The sequence below is a fragment of the Ceratosolen solmsi genome, unplaced genomic scaffold (genome assembly GCF_000503995.2).
Source record: "Ceratosolen solmsi marchali unplaced genomic scaffold, CerSol_1.0 scaffold6, whole genome shotgun sequence".
Classification (NCBI taxonomy): Eukaryota; Metazoa; Arthropoda; class Insecta; order Hymenoptera; family Agaonidae; genus Ceratosolen; species Ceratosolen solmsi.
Genome location: NW_011948414.1, coordinates 123,270 through 143,792, shown reverse-complemented (window position 1 = coordinate 143,792; position 20,523 = coordinate 123,270). Strand labels below are relative to the sequence as shown.

The window sequence follows — 20,523 nt, the reverse complement described above, 5'->3', positions numbered from 1 at the left end:
CAATGACGAGGATCACGTTTTCCTTGGCAGCTTCCCTTTACTCCTCCTCCCCCGATAACGAGGCCTCGCTCGTCTTGGCCCATAGCTTCAAGGAGAGATTCCCTCCTTGCGCACGGCAAAAGAGAAACGCTATACCTCTGGAGGCGCTCCTTTTCCCTGTTCATTTTACAACGCGCGAATCGGCGTCTACGGCGACGGCGGCTACGACGGCCGTCCCGCACCAAATCTGAAGGGACATTCTCTCGCCGGCCGTCACGGTCTCCGAACCTCCTTCCCGCACATTTTTGTCCGTGCGCATAGAGGCGCAGGCCCCGGGAAAAGCACTCGCGCCTTCGAGAAAGTTTTTGCGTTCGCGACGGCATTTCGATGTTCCGGAGTTGACGGAGCATCATCGCGAACCTTTCGTTTGAGGTTTCGTCGAGCTTTTCCCGGCATCCTTGCTAGCAATCCAAACGATCCTCTCGCCAGATAATTCGTCTCAGCTTTCGATATAACATTCAGCTTCAGATTGTAAGAAATCTGTAGTGCTAAGGCTGCTATAGGAGTGTACCTGTGAAAGTCCTTTCCCAAGGTTGTGCGCCGATTGTGGAAGAGTAACTTTCTTTGACCGAATATCAAACCGAACGAAATACGAGAGGATGTTAGTGACGATTATTTTGGGGCTGGTCGTGGCGACGAGTATCGCCGGGATGAATGCCGTACCCGGTAGGCTGAACGGTAGGTATAACACGCGTAATAACATCATGCTCGATATAAGTTTCTTTTTTCTTTTTTTTTACATCCCAACATCATTGTTACTTACGATTCATCGATCACTGAACAGACGTTATAAGATACTTACAAGAAGATTTGACCGACTAACAAGGTAATCCTTTCAAAAAATAAAGGCGATAAGAGATTTTTTTAAATTCATGACACGGGTTTCTTAACTTTTCGCGAAACTTAGCTTTACGTTACATCTATTACATATTCAAATATGAATGTATTACATACATGTGCATACGTACCTATGATATTTGTATATTTTGCATTAGCACAGCATATTGCAACACCCCTTTGTAACATACAATTTAAATATTAATTACTTTTAATATACGATACAATATCAGATTTATAGTGATGACAAGTTTTAATTCAGAATAATATAATTACACCCAGAAAATATAAAGCATTTCGATTAAAAAATGCTAAAGATTCTCGACGCACTTATTTCACTTTGTTAATATTCAATAAATAAATATTTAATTTTTAAATATTTTATTCGACGATATTCAGCCAAAGATAATTCGATTAAAATAAAAAACATATAAATTTGTAAACGTTTTCTAAAATTTATGATATACCATCATTGAGCATGAATTATATAAAAAATATATATATATATATAAAAAAGTTGTATTATAAATAATAGATTTAATTTGCATATAATAATATGAAATACTTCAACATAAATTATTGAACACACATATGGAATCCTGTATAACCTAGTATTAACACACATGGACACAAAGAAACAGGCGCACACATACATATATATATATATATATATATATATATATATATATATATATATATATATAATGTTAAAATATGCAGATTAAAATAGCATTGAATGGCTTTATTCAATAATTCAATAATAAATAATTATATAAAATATTTTTAGCGATGTAATTTCATAATGCTGTTCTTAACGTATTAAAGAACATTTATCAGTGTGTATATTTCATATTCAAGAAAATTTTAAACATTTATTTTATAGAGATTGACTTTCAATATAAGAATTGATTAGAATTTTCAATAATATTCACGATTCTCGAATTAAATACTATTCTTTCCACTTTAAAACAATACACTATATATTCAGAATGGCCTAGATAGCAATAATTTTGTTGGTAAAAGCAATTTCAGTTCCTTGATATAATTATGTATTATCCTCTAACAATGCTTTATCATCAAATATAAAATATATATTATTTATAATAAAATGTATTTGTTTATTTAAAAATTAAATTAAAATAATTTAACGACAGTCTTAAATTACATGCGATTTTTTAATATAAATTAAAAATTTTAATTTTTAATTTTTAATTTTTAATTTTTAATTTTTAATTTTTAATTTTTAATTAAATTTAATAAATTTTTAAAAATATCATATATCACAATTAAAGCATAATCTGCAGTTGTGAGGTAATATTTGCAGTACGTAAGTAACGTAATATGATTTATATAAAAAATTATAACAAATATATGATGATTTTATCATTAACTCAAAAAGGCAGTTAAAATTAGAATTAATTAATTAGTCAGTAAAAAAACTCAAACTTTCCAATTTAAATATAAATATATTTCAAGGATTTTAAAATTAATTTAATGGTTTAAATTTTAATTTAATAAAAACAAAACAAAACAAAAACAAATAATAAAGCTAATAGCGTTGATAATATTTTTATTATATTAATTGCAATATTATTGCATTATAAACCCATATAAATTTAAGATGAATATTAAATTACATTTACATTCGAATGTATAATAAATAGTATAAAATCGAACAACTTTTTTACATTTATAATGTATAATATATGTAAAGTGATCTAAATCGATGGAAATAAATTATAATGTAATTAAAAAATTTGTATTTATGTATAGTAATGTAAGATAAATATATTTTTTACTATAAATATATAAAATTAGATTGAATTATTATTTAGATAATAAGTCAATTGACTCTGTATAATTTACTTATTAATGTAATTAAAGAGCCAACGCGAAAAATTAAGAAATACATAATCATTGTTTTCCCATTTTTCATATATAAAGTAATTTTTAATTTAATAAGAGATTTTATTTTACAAATTAATCCCTTCATTTCTTACAAATAATTTTATAAAATACATGTATGACTTGTGGTATGACATAATATAAAAATGTCAAAAGTTGAAACTTTTAGTTGTATAATAAAGTTTTTCATAGATTATAAGTTATAATTTTGTATCATTCTATATTTTAAGACAATTATAATACAAATTTATGAGCACATTTTTGTCTATCGAATAAATGTTTCTCCGAAAATATAATTTAAAAATAATATTTTCAATTATTATTTTGATAAAATTGTAATTATAATCAATAGAATTAATAATTAATTAAAAAATTATGTAAAATTTATTATTATCAAGATACTATAAAAGCATTTATTGATTGTGATTTTTGGAAAGTATAAATTATTATTATGCACTAACAAAATATAAGTCTTATAATAAAATATTATTACAATATTTTATCAAAATCAAAAACTGTGTACGTATAATGTATGAAAATAATGTAGGAAGTTAATTAAACATGGTTAAAAAAATCTTAATAAATAAAATTAATTATTTAAAAATGATATTTTTAACACGTCGATTTAAATTTTATTCTTCTTTTTTCTTTTCTTTTTTTCTCTTTTTTTTTCTTTTTTTTATTAATGTATTTTATAAGTTTATGTTTAATTTCGTTGCACTGAATCCAATGGTATGTAAATTATTTTGAATATTTTGTTAACGTGATTCGTAAGAGGAACTTTTAATTATGTTTGGAAATAATAATTCTTATAAGTCTTATAAACGAAAAGAGTAAAATGCTTCATGCAAACGTTCTTCGTAATTATATAGCATAGCTCGATTTTATACTCCCAAGCTCCTGATCGCACAATTGTAATCGTGATCAACAATCTATCATCTCGTCAATGTCAAAAATACTTTTGTCAGTGCATACTAATATATAAGCTCATAATGCGTAGCATACATTGTTTAATCTATCTCATTCTTGTTTGTCATCCTTCCTCTATTATCCGTCCTCTTTGTTTTTACTTTTTTTCACTCTCAATGAAAAACAACAATACACGTGCACACAGCTACAAGCCACCTGCACTATCAGGGGAGAAACGCGAAGAAACGCCAGCTCGATCTCAATCAGCGACAGCGCGAACATTCGAGCCCCCTCAGATTTTCCTTTGCTGAAAATGTTAAGCTGCAAAACATTGAAAACGAGCTGACATGTAAGTTCGTTTCTCTGCTCTTATTCGGTGGTAGACGCTTAAATCATCCTTATCCATTTAGCATAATAGAGCGATTCAATGCTGTAAATTGAAAAATTGATTTATTACAAAACAAAGAAGTCAACAAAAAAAAAAAAAAACCAATAATACTAAATATTTGAAATTTTATCGCTAAAAATGCCTGAATATAACCGAATTCTTTATCTCTTTCCAGTATTCATTTGGAATATTAGGGTCTTCTGACCTAATATGGCTATAAATTACTTTGATTGTAAAAGTTACAAATAATAAAAGCCTCCTATACAATATTAGAAATTTGTCATATTTTTCTTGATTAAATAACAATATGAATCAATATACGATGTAACATAAATTATAATAAATTACTCAATTTTCATATTTTACGTACAGATATTGCAAATTTTTTGCATTATTATATAATATGTTGTTTCATTATCCATACTGAAAGGATGTCGCTTTTATATTTAAATAACATTTAATATCGATGCAATAATATCTATACCGATTGAAGACTGATTTTTTCGAATTTTGTGCACGAATTAATGGTACTTATTTAAAAAATTTGCTTTTAATCGAAATTACACTAGAAATCAAGTATAAATTATAAATTAGTACTTGTATTATTTTTTAATCTTAGTATTAAACTTGATTTGGCCTTTCAAGGAAATATGTAATAAAAGACTTTCACTTACATATATCACGTTGAACAATATATATATATTTTTTTGTAACTTTGTCGCCAATTAAATCTTCTTGAGACAAATTATGTATTTTAAATGATAAAAAATTTCTTTTTTTTTTTTAAATTAATCAACAAACGCTAATATTCCTAATATCAAATGACTATATTACATTATTTTATTATCTATTGTTATTAAAATCATCTTTAATTATTTATTCAGATGAAGCTTGTAAAACTTATGCGAAGTATCAAATTATTAATTATTAAATAAGTTTTCAATTATTTTTTCGTAATGAAGCGTTGAATGAACGAATTTACCTAACTGATTAGCTAATAACAAAAGGCGTTAATTATTACAATTATAATATGTACGCTATATAAAATAAGTGATAACGATTACTTATTTTAAGGAATAATTTAACAATAGTAAAATAACCTTTGTTTAGTATATGAAAAGTTAACTTCATAATGCTTTTCTTACCGAATTCTTCTTTTATCGAATGAAAATATATTTCATATTTTTTATTTATGTAATTGCACGTATAAGCATTACACATTTTATCTAAATAATGGTATTTAAATAAGTGAACACTTAACCTGTCATTTATTTTACGCATAAAAATGTATGAACAACATAATAATTAGATATAAAAAGCTCATAATATTGATAATAATCAATCAAATATAACTTGATATATTCAAATTATAAGGATAGCATCTATCTAAACTTACTTAATCTTTAATATAAAAATATTGTATAAATCATGAAATACAATATTCTTATTATTTCTTTACAGTTTATTATTTATTTCTAAACATTATCTATTTTGAAATAATTTCCATATAATAATAATTCATATGTTTAAAAGTCACATGAAATCTTACATCATTATTTTACTTTAAAAAGATATTCGTAGCAAATTTAATAATAATAATGTGCTAAAAAACTATTGATATTTTCATTACGGTAGGCTTGAATGATCGGTGATATAGTCCTCGCCGCATGTCGATTTATCATAAAATCATAATATACGATGTACCATTATATCATTAATTTAATAAAATTCTACCTACAGGTGCTAGTTCATGATACTAATATAATATGATTTAATGTATCAAAAGATTAAAATGTAAGAATTATTCAAAAGTTTTTTAATATATATTGGCGTGTATTAAAATGATTAACTTTAAGCTAAGGAAAATAATATATTCTAATTAAGTGCGAACTTTCGAAAAACAAACCAAATATCCGTCTTGAAAAAGTTCTTTTCTCAAATTCAGTATTTTATCAAGGCCTTGATTTATGTGATAATCGTGAACTTAATATATTATCTCTAGTTTCATAAAAAAAAAAAAAAAAAAAAAAAAAAAAAAATTATATATTTATACCCATTGGAATTAATGAAGAGAAAATTTCTATTTTAAATTCGAAACTTTCGTATTTAAATTCGTATTTAATTATTTTCTGGATTTCCTTCATCTCAAAAATATCACCAATTTTCTGCACCCAAGAAATATTTCACGTTTCATATGCAAATTAAGCAAATCTTTCCACAAAAATAAACTTATTCCCAATTAACAAGCGATGAAGGTTGAGTGGATGCTGCGGAGTTAAGCAATTGACGGAGCTGTTCACAATAACCGCATAAGGTCGAAAGATTCAAGATTCTCCATGCAATTAAAAGATCTCGCGTTTTTTATTTCAACCGCATCGTATACCTTAAAGTTATAACGTAACGGCCGTAACATTGCGACAGCGTACACAACGGCTTTGCTATGCAGCCGATATTTCTCACAGCGTACGTTTCTCTCCATTCGCCCGGTGAAACGAATGTATATCCGCAATGAGCGGCTACACATATCAACCATTAGCCGTCGTAGCCAATTTCGTTGTCTAATCGAGTCTAATTAGAAAGTTACGTCGCGCGAAGCTCATGAGTGGAGGAACGAGAGGGACCAGCGCCAATACTCTCCTCATTCTGAAAACAGAACTTCCGTTCCAAGTTCTTACTCTATTATTATAATGCGCCATTGTGTTTCGCGCAGTCGATGAGATGCGCGCGATTGGATTGATACTTCGCGTTACGCCTTCATTTTTTTATATCTGACTTTATACGGATGAGGGAGAAGGCGCTCGACGATTTGTAACTGCGTTGTGTACACTCGGTAAAAGGATTCCGCCTGCGTAACGTATTTCTGCAAAGGATGGATAGGGAGAAGCGAGATCCTGTTGCAGCTTCAAACTTTTTAAAATACGTTGGCCAACGTTTAAAGAACGGCTTGAGATCTTTTTTGGGATCGTTTATAGGAATTATAATGAAAAAAAAAAAAAAAAAAAAAAAAAAAAAAAAAAAACAGTGCAGCTGAGATTAATTGAGACGGAGACGCTTTATGTAACTTTTTTTCGTTACAATTCTTATTTCAAAAAGTAGTTCTACTGCAATTTATTCTTCTATAATGTCATTTGTATATTAGAACATTAGTAATACTTCTAATTACTTTATACTTTTCTACAAATTTTTATTTATGTCTTATACAATTGCGATTGGTGGTGAGTGAAGCTTTCGCTTCATCAAACTAAATCAATATCAAAAAGCGAAATATTTTTTAATAAATTTTTACTCCTTTAAACTAACTCATACGGTTTTAGGTAAAAAAAAAAAAAAAAAAAAAAAAAGTGCGCGACTATATTAGAATTGTGAACGTTTTCACTAATTAATAATCGTTTTTTATATTTTATTTTAATTTATCTTAAAATACGTCTATTCAATCATTTAAAATTACCATCTTATATGTACTTTTATAAAAATAGACTTCGTTTAACAATTTCTCTACTAAAAGTTTTATGTTTTTGGTACTATTATAATGATTCTTTGTTGATTTAATTTTTCATTTGGGTAGGGGTTAGGTAGGCTTAGCTAGTTGAAATTTAGTGAATTTAGAGTCATTTAACTAAATTTTCCAAATGATTTACTGAACTGGAAATGTGCACAACTCCGAAATTAAATCTTCCATATAATATCTTAAAAATTAAAATTAAAGTTAAAATAAAAAAAAATAATAATAAGTGAAAACTATAAAACAAATCATAATGTAAATAAATACTTTTAAGTGTTTTCTTAAATAAATATATTTATTAATATATTTGTTATTAATATATTATTATACTTCAAGAAATCTTATAAATAAATATTTTGTCCTATTTTTTTCAATCATATATATATATATATATATATATATATATACTTACAAGTATTATTAATTACTCAAGTACGTTAATTACATGAGTAGTAAGCAAATCACATTTAATTAATTACAATATTTACGAATTAAATGATAAAAATAACATTTATAAACTAAACCAAATATATAATTAATCCATGTTTATATAATTCTACATTTATTCATTTCGTATTTAATTGCTCTATATCTGTACGTTCACTTAAAATTTTGTTTATGACCCTTGGAAAGAATTTAAAACTTAATTATACGTCGTATTTTGTATTAGATAATTTTTATGTATTATTAAATATATTTACAATATTTCGTATTATTTTATTTTCCATGATTTTTGTTCTACTCATAAGAATTATGATGGTCTCTTATTTAACTATTGCGCAAATATCGATGAAAACGAAACATTTATAAAGTGTGGTCCACTTTCACCTAGACTTCTTACATGAAGATCTCGATGCATAATCACTTGCTTTTGTAAAAAATATAATTGTGGACTTTTCGTACTACTCTGATAATAAGGCAATATAATCATAATAATATCAGTTGGTTGTGGGGGGGGGGGGGGGAGGTGAGGGAAACATTTATCTTAGGAAGTATAAAGGAGATTGATGGGCAGAATAATATTGACATATCGGCAAAAATAATCCTGCATAAATATGTCCAGAAAAAATAATTCTTTATAATTATTTCGACGATTTTTGAAAACATTTTTGAAGGTAAATTACTATATGATTAATTAGATACGATTATCAACAAAAAAAGTTTTTTTCCTATTCAAAATAATTCTTTCGCGCAGTGTTTATGAATATTGTCGATTTTCTTTATGACTATTACGGATACGATATAATTATTAAACAATTGGCTTATACGTTACAAAAGTACATTAATATATCGATATATAATGAAAATAATAATTCGGAAAAAATAATAATAATTTTGAATAAATATTTATGTTATTGTATAATGTGTTCAAATTACTTGTGTGTAACTGTAAATTTCTCATAAATTTCATACCTCTATTGCAATAAATTTTTCATATTAAATAACGCTTTGACTATTCAATTTCAGTGTATAACTCTTATCAATAATAGTGCCATCTATTTGAATTCATTTAGAAAAAAAATACAGTATTTTTGTGTATTATAATAGTTTCATTAATTTTATTACTTTATCTATTTAACAAAAACTAATCATTACAATCATGCATATTCCGTATATATTAATTTTCCAAAGTTACGAATATATGAAAATTTTAATAACATTGATAATCGAAACATCTTTAGGAATTCTTATTTAATAATTGTATTATATATATATATATATATATATAAAATATTTATTTTATAAAATTAATATACATGGAAATGAAAATGAACGAAATTAATACATAATAAAATAGACACCGATAAAAATTATTAATAATGAATGTAAATTAAATAAATAATAAAATACTATGAATCCATAAATATATTCTCTGATAAATTTAGAATTTAATTATACTTTTAAATTTGAAGAACTGAGAAACTGAATTTGAAGAAACTAAAATTGCACATAATTTTTATAGCTTAAAGTAACGAATAAAGTATAATTCATTGCTGAAATAATAATTATTATTTTGTTACAAAAACACTCTCTTCGTACAAGATTTTAATACTAAATTTTAATTTGAATACTAAATTGACACCGATTTTCCTTCACAATTAATATTATAAATTGTAAATAACTAAAAAGTGAAGTACGATTGCTATTAAAAACATTATTTGTACATCACTAAGGTTTATAATTCAATAATAATTATCTTTATATACTTTATACATGGAAAGATTTTCATAATTAATTGAAGCGAAAAGAAATGAAAAATTTTCTTTGAATTATATTTGAAAATTGGAGTGCTAGTCGTTATAACGAATGTTTCGTTACTTTATTTATTAATAAATTACTATAATATTTATATTGTCACGTATGCTTTGCTGGTATCTGGTTTCGTATTGCGATTACGATATGACGATAAAAAGCATATAATAACCGGTAGGTTTAGTTGGGTGGAGAGAATCCAAAGTAAAAAATGGAAGGTCCTGGCTTCAATTTCCAATCGAGTCAAGCCGTTTATTTGAGATTTCTTATTTTTATGTAACAGTATATAAAAGAATTGATTTTACTTTATACAAAATGTAATTTATTTATTTTTTTTTTCCAAGTTTTATTTGTATTTTAACAACATATGCTGACATTTATTATACTTGTTTTTATGGTTTTCATTAATATGAAATCATGGTCGAGCAAAGAAAATTTATGCATTAAGTTAAGATATTTTGTTTAGACATTAATTAAGGTCTAAGGACATAATAATTAAACATTCAATAACCAAGTTTATGGGCATATTAATATTTATCGTTTAACATAATCATTTAAATATAATGATAAAACAGATATAATAAAACGTGTAGTATTTGTTTTACCTTATTTTTTATTTTGCAAGTAACAAGAAAAGTGAATTATTGAAATTCAAGGTATGCAATGAGAAATTTAACAATCAATTATAGAAAACGAAATTTGCATAAATCTATGTTTATTTTTTTTTTACCATTACTTAAATTTAAAATAATTTATAATTTATTAAATATAGTAATAATTAATTGTTGCAATTTGTAGTTTATGAAAACTTGACTATTCGAAAATGGAATAAGCTTTTATTATTTTTAAATTATTAATTTGCTTACATTAAAGGGAAAAGTCTGTAAAAACGAATAGAAATATGATATCATTTAATGCGATTTTATATTCTTGTAAATTAAAATATTATTATTAAACCCAAGTTATTGATATAAGAAATATTATTATTATTTAGAATTTAATTTGGAATGCAAATTAATTAATCTAAAAGAATTCATAACTGATCTAGAAAAATTTTAGAAAGTTTTTGAAAATTCTTCTTCTTTTTTTTTTTGTAACATTCATTATCGGTGATTGATTAAAAATTTTGAAATTAACATATTTATCAATGATAAAATTATAGAAATTTTCTTGTATATCATTTATATATTTCTCATTTAAAAGTATTTTTAAAGTAAATAAATGACTACTATTATTTCAATAAACATATTTTATATTTCAAAATTAATTTTATTATCTTTTTTTTTAACAGAGTCATTTTTAATTCTATGATTTTAATAAATATTTTGCTTTTTAATATCTTAATTTTATAGCTTCGGATAAAATTTTTTAAATTATTTTTAATTGAGATTTCCACGTTGCTGCTTCTTTTATAATGTAAAACAAATCTAACTCTATGCATTTCAACACAATACAAAAACAATTTGTAATTTAATATATTTAACAACATTATGAGAGGAATATAAGATTAAAATTAAACAAATTCTCTTAATCGCATGAAATATTGATTTTCGACAATTAAATATATGATTTTAATACTTAAGCTTTAAACAAAAGCTTAACGCTAAATAATGATTTATTAATAAATAAAACAATATTATTAGAAATAATAGCTTCCAGTTTTACACATCCAGTTTACTTCCTTTGTTGCTGTAATGTATATAAAAATTCTTTTACTCTATTTTTCTTAAAATTATTGTCAAAAATGATACTTGAATCTTTTGAATTCTTTGTTTTTCAATCTTCGTTTACTCTGTTGTCATTCAAATTCAAAGTATTTAAATTAATATTGTGATTTTGTGAGTTTCCATATATGTACAATGAATAATTAAACTATTCCGTCTGTATAAACTCACCTTTTGATATAATTCAGGTATTTATTATTGCCAACGTCACTCAGCAACCATCCTTTAACCTTGATTGAGAAACTCCACCACCTGGGGCATATCCACCTGACTTTGTACCTTCGTTCTATCATTTATTCCGGCTAATGCGAAACTCGGTATGTTGGCGCTTTCGCGATGTGACAGATATGAAAGTGGATTGATTGCTTTATTGCCTCCCGTTCGTTATCTTCTTTTCAGAAAAGAATTTAGAACTAACTCGTGATATCTCAGAAGATTATCAAAAGTCAGACGATACGTTATTCTAAATGAATTATATCCACGATATTGCATTTATGTAAATTTAAAATTTAATAGTTATAATATTATTGAAAAATAGTTTAACAAAGAGCTATACAATATGTTTGAATAATCTAATATTTATAAAAGAATCTGTAAGATTTCTATTTTACTAGTGTTCTTCTAAAATTGAAATATATAAATTGAAAAGTTATTTCACAAAACTTGTCAATGACTTGTTTCAATTTAAAATTTATTTTCTGAAAAATTATTTATTAATATTTCTTTAATTATTCATGCAGTTTCTCTTATAATTTAAGATAGTACATTCAGAGCAATGCTTATTTAATAATATGAAAAGTTTAATTTTTTGAATATTATGATTGTACAAGAATTATAATTTTCTACGTATTTATAGTCGAATATATATTTAGAAATATTTAGCATATCATTATATTATCTAATAATCTCATAATATTATATCATATATATATATATATATATAAGCATTTAGCATTATATATTTAACATAGCAAAATGGTGCACTTTTCATTACAAATTTTTCACTATATATAAAATAAATAAAAAATGCATTTATCAAATAAATGAGTAATTTACAATTTATTTTAATGATTTACAAAATTTAATAATTTAACTGCTAAAAATCTTAAGGGTAATAATAAGTTTAAATCGTTAAAAATCAGCAATTTACAAACCTTTATAAAACGTAGTTAATGTTGTGAAAAGTTATCGTAAGTTGCTTAAAAAAAAATTTTTTTACACACTTCTCCTACTGACCCGATTCTAAAGGAACCGTGCACTGTTTACTTATTCTTGTAATTTCAAAGTAATAACAATAACAATCACTATAATAATACAACAAGAACAATAGCAAATGAAATAAAAAATTACAAGAAAATTTATTTGGAAATGTCTTTGAAAACTACAGATTATTTTCATAACATAACATAACATAACATTGTAAATTGTTAAACTTATTCATTAAAATTTTCAAATCAATGTAAAAATTAAAAATAAGCAATGTAAAAGATATTTATTATATATGTATATATATATATATATATATATTCAATGTTAATTAATTCAATCTTATGAATGTTGAGCGAAACAATTTCATCAACTATTTTTAAAAGAATGAAATCAATCAACCGAGATAAAAATTATTCAGTCATTTTTTAATTAATCGAGTCGTATATTCACACGTGCATTTCACTTGGATACGAATAATATACACATATACAAGTGAAAAAACACGCTGACTATAACTTTCTACAAATAATATACTTTGATGCATGCAGAAATGTCAAAATATTTTTTCACCATTTTCATAATGTGTTGTTAATTAAATACTCTTTTGCAAATTTTCAATTTAGAAAAAAATAAAAACATATAAGTATGTAAATTTATTCAAAATTATAAAAGAAAAAGTCGATGTGAGTGTAAATACATTGTATATTATAAAAATAAAAGTTAAATATCGTTGGTATGTAAGTTTTTCTAGTAAAACTATTAATGTACTATTTATTATATGAGCCTCTAACAAAAATCTATCAGTCATTCAAATTTTTTAAAAAACTATTTTAATTTTTTTTTGTTATTTGATGATATTAATATGGCGATTAATAAATCTTCGCTTTATCTTGGAATATTGATAATTTATCGACACACTTGCATACCTGTTATTTAATGCACAATTACATAAAGGCATAAATTTCTTCACGTTTAAAAATATCAAGTTAATTACTCTTCAATAAAATAGAATATACAATTAACATTGGATATGTGATATAACAGTGAGCACTGTAATATTGAAGTGAGACGATAAAAAATGACCATCCAAATAATTTAATCTTAATATTTAGCTTTTTTTTTCAGTACAAATTATAGTTTTGGTTTTATTTTATTTCTAGACATATTTCATAATCTGATTTAACTTTCTTTTAGTTGGCTGCTTTCTATATGAATATCAAGTATCATCAATATGGAAAGGAAGATGAGACGAAACAAGTTATGAATTACGAACTGAGAAAGCTTAATACAAAGTAAAAAAGAATTTTCTTTAAACTTATTCGATACTCCACTTATTATGAAATATAATAAAAGTAGGAAACAGCGAAAAAATGTGTGCATGTATGTTATAAATGCAAAAAAAATTATATGTTATATTTGTCAATTCTTATGTGTTTTATATTAATTCGGACGTGTTCTGCGATGTGCATGTATGCATTGTTTTACGTGTGTACGTGCGCGCGCGCGCGCTCGGATACTTACACTTGCACATTTAAATGAAATTCTGATTTTGCTAACAATGAAATTATTGGTTACGAAAAAACGTAAATTGAATGTTATTATGAAAAACACACTATGACTAGTGTATTTTATTTAATATATTATTTTGACAAGTCAGATGGTTAAATCTAACACTAATTACCTTATTCTAATAAATTTTAAATCATGTTTTGAATAGGATTAGGAAATAGAAATTCTTTAAGAGTATATATATATATATATATAAACTATATGAAGGCATTGAATTTTTTTCGTACATATTTTACATTGCATTCATTCTTGGAAAGAAAGATCAGGAAATGAAACCTGTGTCATTCCTACTATCCTATTCTGGAAAATGATTTCCCTACGTAAGAGCCAGTCTTATTATGTTCTAGTGGCGCACTGTTGGAATTGAATTAAATGGTTGATTTCGATTTTCACAGCGCAACGCTTATTTTCTTTAATAATTGTATAACCATTTTCATAACGTTTAAAGTTCAGTCGCTTAAACAAATTCTAGCAATACAAATAATTAATAAGAAGAATCGTATGATAAATAGATGAGAAATTATTTGTTTTAGTATTTATTAATTTTTTGTCATTACTAAATGTAATAGTGAAAACAATCTTATAGAAGTGCATAATTTATATAAATCGGGATTCTTATGATACTGAGACATAAAAATAAAATATAATTACGAAATAGGCGAAACAATGTTTCATTGATCCAATCAAATGAAATGTATCGATTGTTTCTTCTCATAACAGATGAAGCGTAAATACTTAGAATCATAAATGTTTATGTGACATATAATCCCCATAGGCTAAATTAATCTCCTTATATTTTGGGAGGGATGATAATATTATCTTTGTATAGTTTATGAAAACAAAATCCATTTCTCTATTGAGTATTATTAAGGACTGAATGTATATTTAATTTGAATGTAATGAAGAAGGTAAAGTGAATTATTAAGTTAGATTATAGTCATATCGCTTGAAATTTTAATATTCCTTTTGATTATACTCGTAGTTAACCTTGCGTGTGCATGCCAGATAGACTATCATTTAGAATAACTCTATTCGCTATAACTAATATTTCAAAATTTCTCCATGACTTTAATATTATTAATCTTTTGTATAACAATTTTAAACCAACAACAAAGCATTTTATTGCAATATAGCTAATTTATTGTGTGGATTGGAGGTTTTTGCGTCGTTTGCAGATTTTTGCGCGTAACAGTTGATAAAAAACTCTGCATTAATTCGGTTGAATTGGTCTTAAGTTCGTTTGTAATGTAATTAGAATTAGGAGATTGATTTGATTGTAATTGATTTGATTAAATTTGCGTCACTTTATTCATCAAATGCAGTATGAACTATTTAACTCATTTATCATTATAAAGTAATTGCGCAGAGGGTATTACTAATTTATTATTAATTTTAAGTTTAATAAAGAGAAAAATTGCCGAAACCTTATGTCAGTACAGATAAAGTTTATCGATAAAGTAACTGATAATTGGCAATAAATGTCGATCACTTATCTTTTACTCGGGATTTTTTTTTTTTTTTTTTCGGGGTTTTTTTTTTTTTTTTTTTTTTTTTTTTTGCAAAAGTTAGCTATTTATTAGCAAATAATTCTTTCAATTATATGTACCAATTGTTAAGCGATAGAAGGTGAAAAATTCGTTTGAAATTGATTAGATAAAGGATACGAGAAGTGTATACCAATTATATGCTACGATATAAATTACCAATCAATTATTCTATTTCATTATATAGATTATTAATACGATATTAGATTTGACAGAGATGAACAATTTATTAGAATAAGAATGATATTATCTGATAATAGTGTAATATTAATAGTTTTATTTAAACATTGGCATTTATTGCAATATTTTAGATATGTTTATATATTGTAGATGACTGTCCGAATTGCGCTGATGAAACGATAAGCTCAAGGACCACGAAATGGACTATGCCACTTTTAAAACTTGGCGAGAAGCGCTATTATTTAGGAATTTTCTTTAAGGTAATAAAGAAGCTTCCGACATTCATAAATCAAACGTAAATCTATGTGTGTGTGCGTGTGTGCGTGTGTGTGTGTGCGCGTGTGTGTGTGTGTGTGTATTATGTATCATAAGAAATTTGTATATATAATTAGAGTGAAATTCATATTATTAATTATAAATATCTATTGTTTAATTATTTTTTGAATTATAACACATTGACATATTCTTTTTTCAATAATTTAATATCTCAATTCTTCAATATTGTAGTAAAATTCTATTACGACAAATAATTTTTATCTCCAGTTACTATAATACTGCAGACTACAAGTTGCAGAAAGATTTAATTATCTTAATTGTTTTCATAGTCTGATTATACAGTTGTTTAAGCTTATTTCATAAACGACATTATAACATCAACGATTATCTTGGAACTTATTTACATTAAAATAATGTCCAAATAAAGCTATTAAAATCATAAGTTACTAAGTTTCATAGCCACAAGAAACCGGGCTCTTATCGCTCCTTCAATCTATAATTATATGTAAACAACACTTCTATTAGAGTAAAATTTCCCTCGTAATATGACTATAACGTCCATTATTTATAGCAACGAGTATCATCGTGTATAAACAATAACCTCGTTTCCCTGTCATCTTTATCGGCTCAATCCTGTTTGCTCCGTCCTAATGAAACATATCTTTTCCTCTTAAAGCGGGATAACTGAAATGACACGCATATTTTTCGCAGGCTAATTGGTACAAGGCGGCCCAGTACTGTCGCTATCATGGTATGCACCTCGTTAGCATAAGTTCCCAGGAAGAGAATGATAAGCTGGAAAAGCATATAAAGGACTTCGGGCTGGGTCACGAGCACTTCTGGACATCGGGCACCGATCAAGGCGTGGAAGGGGCTTTCTTCTGGATGGCGAATGGCTGGCCTATCACTTTCGAGAATTGGAACGCCGGCGAACCTAATAACTTTCGGTATTTACAGCATTCGTTTATCGTGATAGTTTGAGAATCGTATATTTTGGTCCATGGACGGATTATACATTGCGAAATATTGTTGCGCGTACCAGTAATATATATGTGACTAATGTGAGATATTTGAGCGTCCCCGAGCATCCTGCATCATTAATTTGGGTGAGAGTCTGAATGACCGTTTACGTTATTGAGATTGATAGGCTGTAGTTGAAATTATAGACAAACGGCAATTAAGTATAAAAAATTCACTACTCGCATGGTATTCGCCATTACTTAAGTATTTTATAACATACGAATGGAATAATTATTGCAGGATATGGTCTAATGCACGTAAAAAGAATTTCTTATTGGTTTAAGAAAATCTTGAGAATAATTAATTCTACGGGCTTCCGTCAATTTTTCGAAATAATACTTTTTGTTATTTTTTCAGGTCAATTACAATTTGTAAATCAGAATCCGATACTCGCTACTTTACTTAAGCACCTTTATTATATAAATTTAATTTAATGCGAATATTATTCGTTAGAAATTGATAACAATAAATTTTCGATCTTTCATTTTATCATTTCTTTTTTTCTTTCGATAATACATATCATATACAAGAGCACTAATGAACGAAAAGTTTAATGATTACAAAAATCTATAGAAAAAAGTAAAGTTAATTGATATTTAGAAGTTCGATAGAAAAAGCAATATGAAATTCTTAATCTCAAGGCGGAAATTTAAGTTTTCTTATTTACTAATTATCTTCGGAAAATAAAGGAATGAAAGGAAAGAGTTGCAAAGAAGAGTGCATATCTTTCTCGGATCTACCTCGGGAGCTTGGGTAATGTTCAATGTATATTCCTTGGGACTTACGCAAAGACGAGGCTAATCACCGTCTCCCAATCGGACATGAATTAAACGATGTGTAATTAGAACATTAGAGCTTTCATTTCGTAATTATTCTCGTATCACGGATACGTAACAAGAATTTTTTAATTCAATGCAATTGCTGCATTGTACTGATTCTAATTTATTTGAAATTAGAGTACTTTTTGTATTGACGTGCCTATTACGCTTACATTGTAGCGTTCGTGTTATGTAATTTACACACGCACGCGCGCACACACACACACACACACACACACACACACACACATATATATATATAATAAAATAATCAAACGTCTTTCTGTATAGCAAATTATAATAACGTGCAAGAACTTTGATTCAAATCTACTTGACTATATTGGAAATAAAAATATATTTCTCATTCTTAAATTCTCGAATTAAAAAAAAAAATCTTAATTTTAACATAAATTCTTGATTGAATGTCATCGAATCTAATGCTGCATTTCCATTAATAATAGTATAAATTTTCAAAAAAAAATTTTAAATTTTATTTAAGGGGCAATGAATCAGCATACTTAATTAGTATTAAATAGAATATAATATATAAATTACTTTCACGAGTGTACAATTTAAGTGTAAAATATTTTAAAACGAGGTTAAAGATTTAAATGAAATATGAATTAATTATTTTTATGGTGAAAATTATACAAAGTAACGATTTGATGAAAATAAACTTATATATATATATATATATATATATATATTATAAATTGCACAAATAACTGTTTCTATGTTTATTTTTATTTTACATCAACGTCAATTACAATGCCGAATATACAAACTTGAGATAAATGAAATAGATAAGCATATATTTTATTCTCTCATTGGCCGTCAAATGATTAAAAATAAAATCGTAATTACAATAATAGTTCGTTAAAAGCAATGAATAGTACGAGAAAAATCATTGCAACGCTTTCTAATGAATAAAAAATACCGTCTCATATAATTCTGGTTCTCCTCGTAGGTATGAAAATGGCGAGGAGGAGGATTGCTTGGAGTTGTGGAACCGCGATAGCAAAGGACTCAAATGGAACGACAGCCCATGCAGTTTCGAAACCTTCTTTGTGTGTGAAGTGTAGTGACATCCTTTATAACTTTATTCTCTTTTCTTCAATCTCTCTTCTTCGATGAGGAAGGACGATAAAACTTACTTAAAAAATTTTAAGCTCGAGAGATTGTCTGTCGATGGTATGAAATGGTATTTTATGCCGACGAAGAACGAAAAGAGGCTCGGTTGTATAGCAGGACTTTAAGAATCTCATGCGAGACTTTTCGGGCCTCCGTAACGATTCACATCAATTCGCACGGAAGAAATAATGTTTTATTCCATCGTCGAGATATCGTTTGCAAAAGAATGCTTTCTTAACTCTATATTATTGGTAAATTGACATCAACTCTTTTCAAAGAAAAATGCTCTTTCGTATTTTTTATATTAAAGCTATCGCGCATTCCACAATAGCTCATAAATATTATTTATTGATGAACGTTTTCAAATGCAACTGAATGATAAATGTTTTATCTCATAGCTTAATTTTATATAATTATCAACAACTTACACTCACATATTGTATTCTTCAACTTGATTACTACTCATTACGTGTTTATATATTATCAATAATATCTAGCTGATAAAATATACTCTGTAAAGGAATGTAATAAATTAAAGGGTAAAGAGCGATAATCATGATTAATACGATTCTCTTAAATCAAAAAACGAATATATTTAAAAGTAATTGAATTTTACTTTAACGATTACTACATAGCATATATCTATTTAATTTTATAATAAAATCGTATACTGTATTTTATAAAGAAGAAAAGGAAGTACGAAAGAAAGAAAGACAATTTAACGTAATGTTTAGTAAATAGTTGATAGATTACGCAAAGATATTAAGTATATATTGGGTATACATGATTTTTACTATTTTATTAACTAAATAATAAATAGAGTTACAAAAAAAAATTTGTATTTTTATATAATATTTTACTTTTTACTAATATCTGTCATACAAATGCCTTGCTTTATTTATTTTATTTTGAATGCCAATTTACAGTTCCAAACGTAGAATCAAATGTAATAAAAAAACATTGGATTTTAACACATATTTTAATAATATAAATATAACATAGTCCATTATAACTAACTCATGTTTTTTTTTTTATACATCTATTTGTCCTAATATTTCTATAGGGTACATGATAAAAATTAACAAATTTTAATAAAAATAAAGAAAAAAAAATTGAGTTTAAAATATGTAGAATAATATTTACATAAAAATTATTTGTATTTCTACCTTTCATATATATTAATTAATTTTCAAAAGAAATTTGTAAGTAAATTAAGTAT

General features: G+C 25.9%; 1 protein-coding gene across 2 annotated transcripts; it reads left to right on the top strand.

Annotated features, from left to right (window-relative positions):
• The first annotated feature begins 248 nt into the window (after positions 1-248).
• On the top strand, positions 249-19,536 carry LOC105367749 (perlucin-like protein). 2 transcript variants are annotated; one of them, XM_011506519.1, is made up of 5 exons: positions 249-717; positions 3,896-4,039; positions 16,210-16,319; positions 17,047-17,282; positions 19,141-19,536. In XM_011506519.1, exons 1-5 carry the CDS (start codon positions 639-641, stop codon positions 19,253-19,255), a joined length of 684 nt encoding a protein of 227 aa, XP_011504821.1. In that variant the 5' UTR covers positions 249-638; the 3' UTR covers positions 19,256-19,536. The 2 variants fall into 2 exon arrangements, with proteins under 2 accessions (XP_011504821.1, XP_011504822.1); XM_011506520.1 differs by lacking the exon at positions 3,896-4,039.
• The last annotated feature ends 987 nt before the right edge of the window (positions 19,537-20,523 follow it).

Excerpts from the sequence above, each read along its gene's own strand:
- LOC105367749 (XM_011506519.1), top strand. The coding sequence starts at position 639 with ATGTTAGTGACGATTATTTTGGGGCTGGTCGTGGCGACGAGTATCGCC. Across the intron at positions 4,040-16,209 it reads CATTGAAAACGAGCTGACAT|ATGACTGTCCGAATTGCGCT; the intron begins GTAAGTTCGTTT and ends TATATATTGTAG. Across the intron at positions 17,283-19,140 it reads GGCGAACCTAATAACTTTCG|GTATGAAAATGGCGAGGAGG; the intron begins GTATTTACAGCA and ends TTCTCCTCGTAG.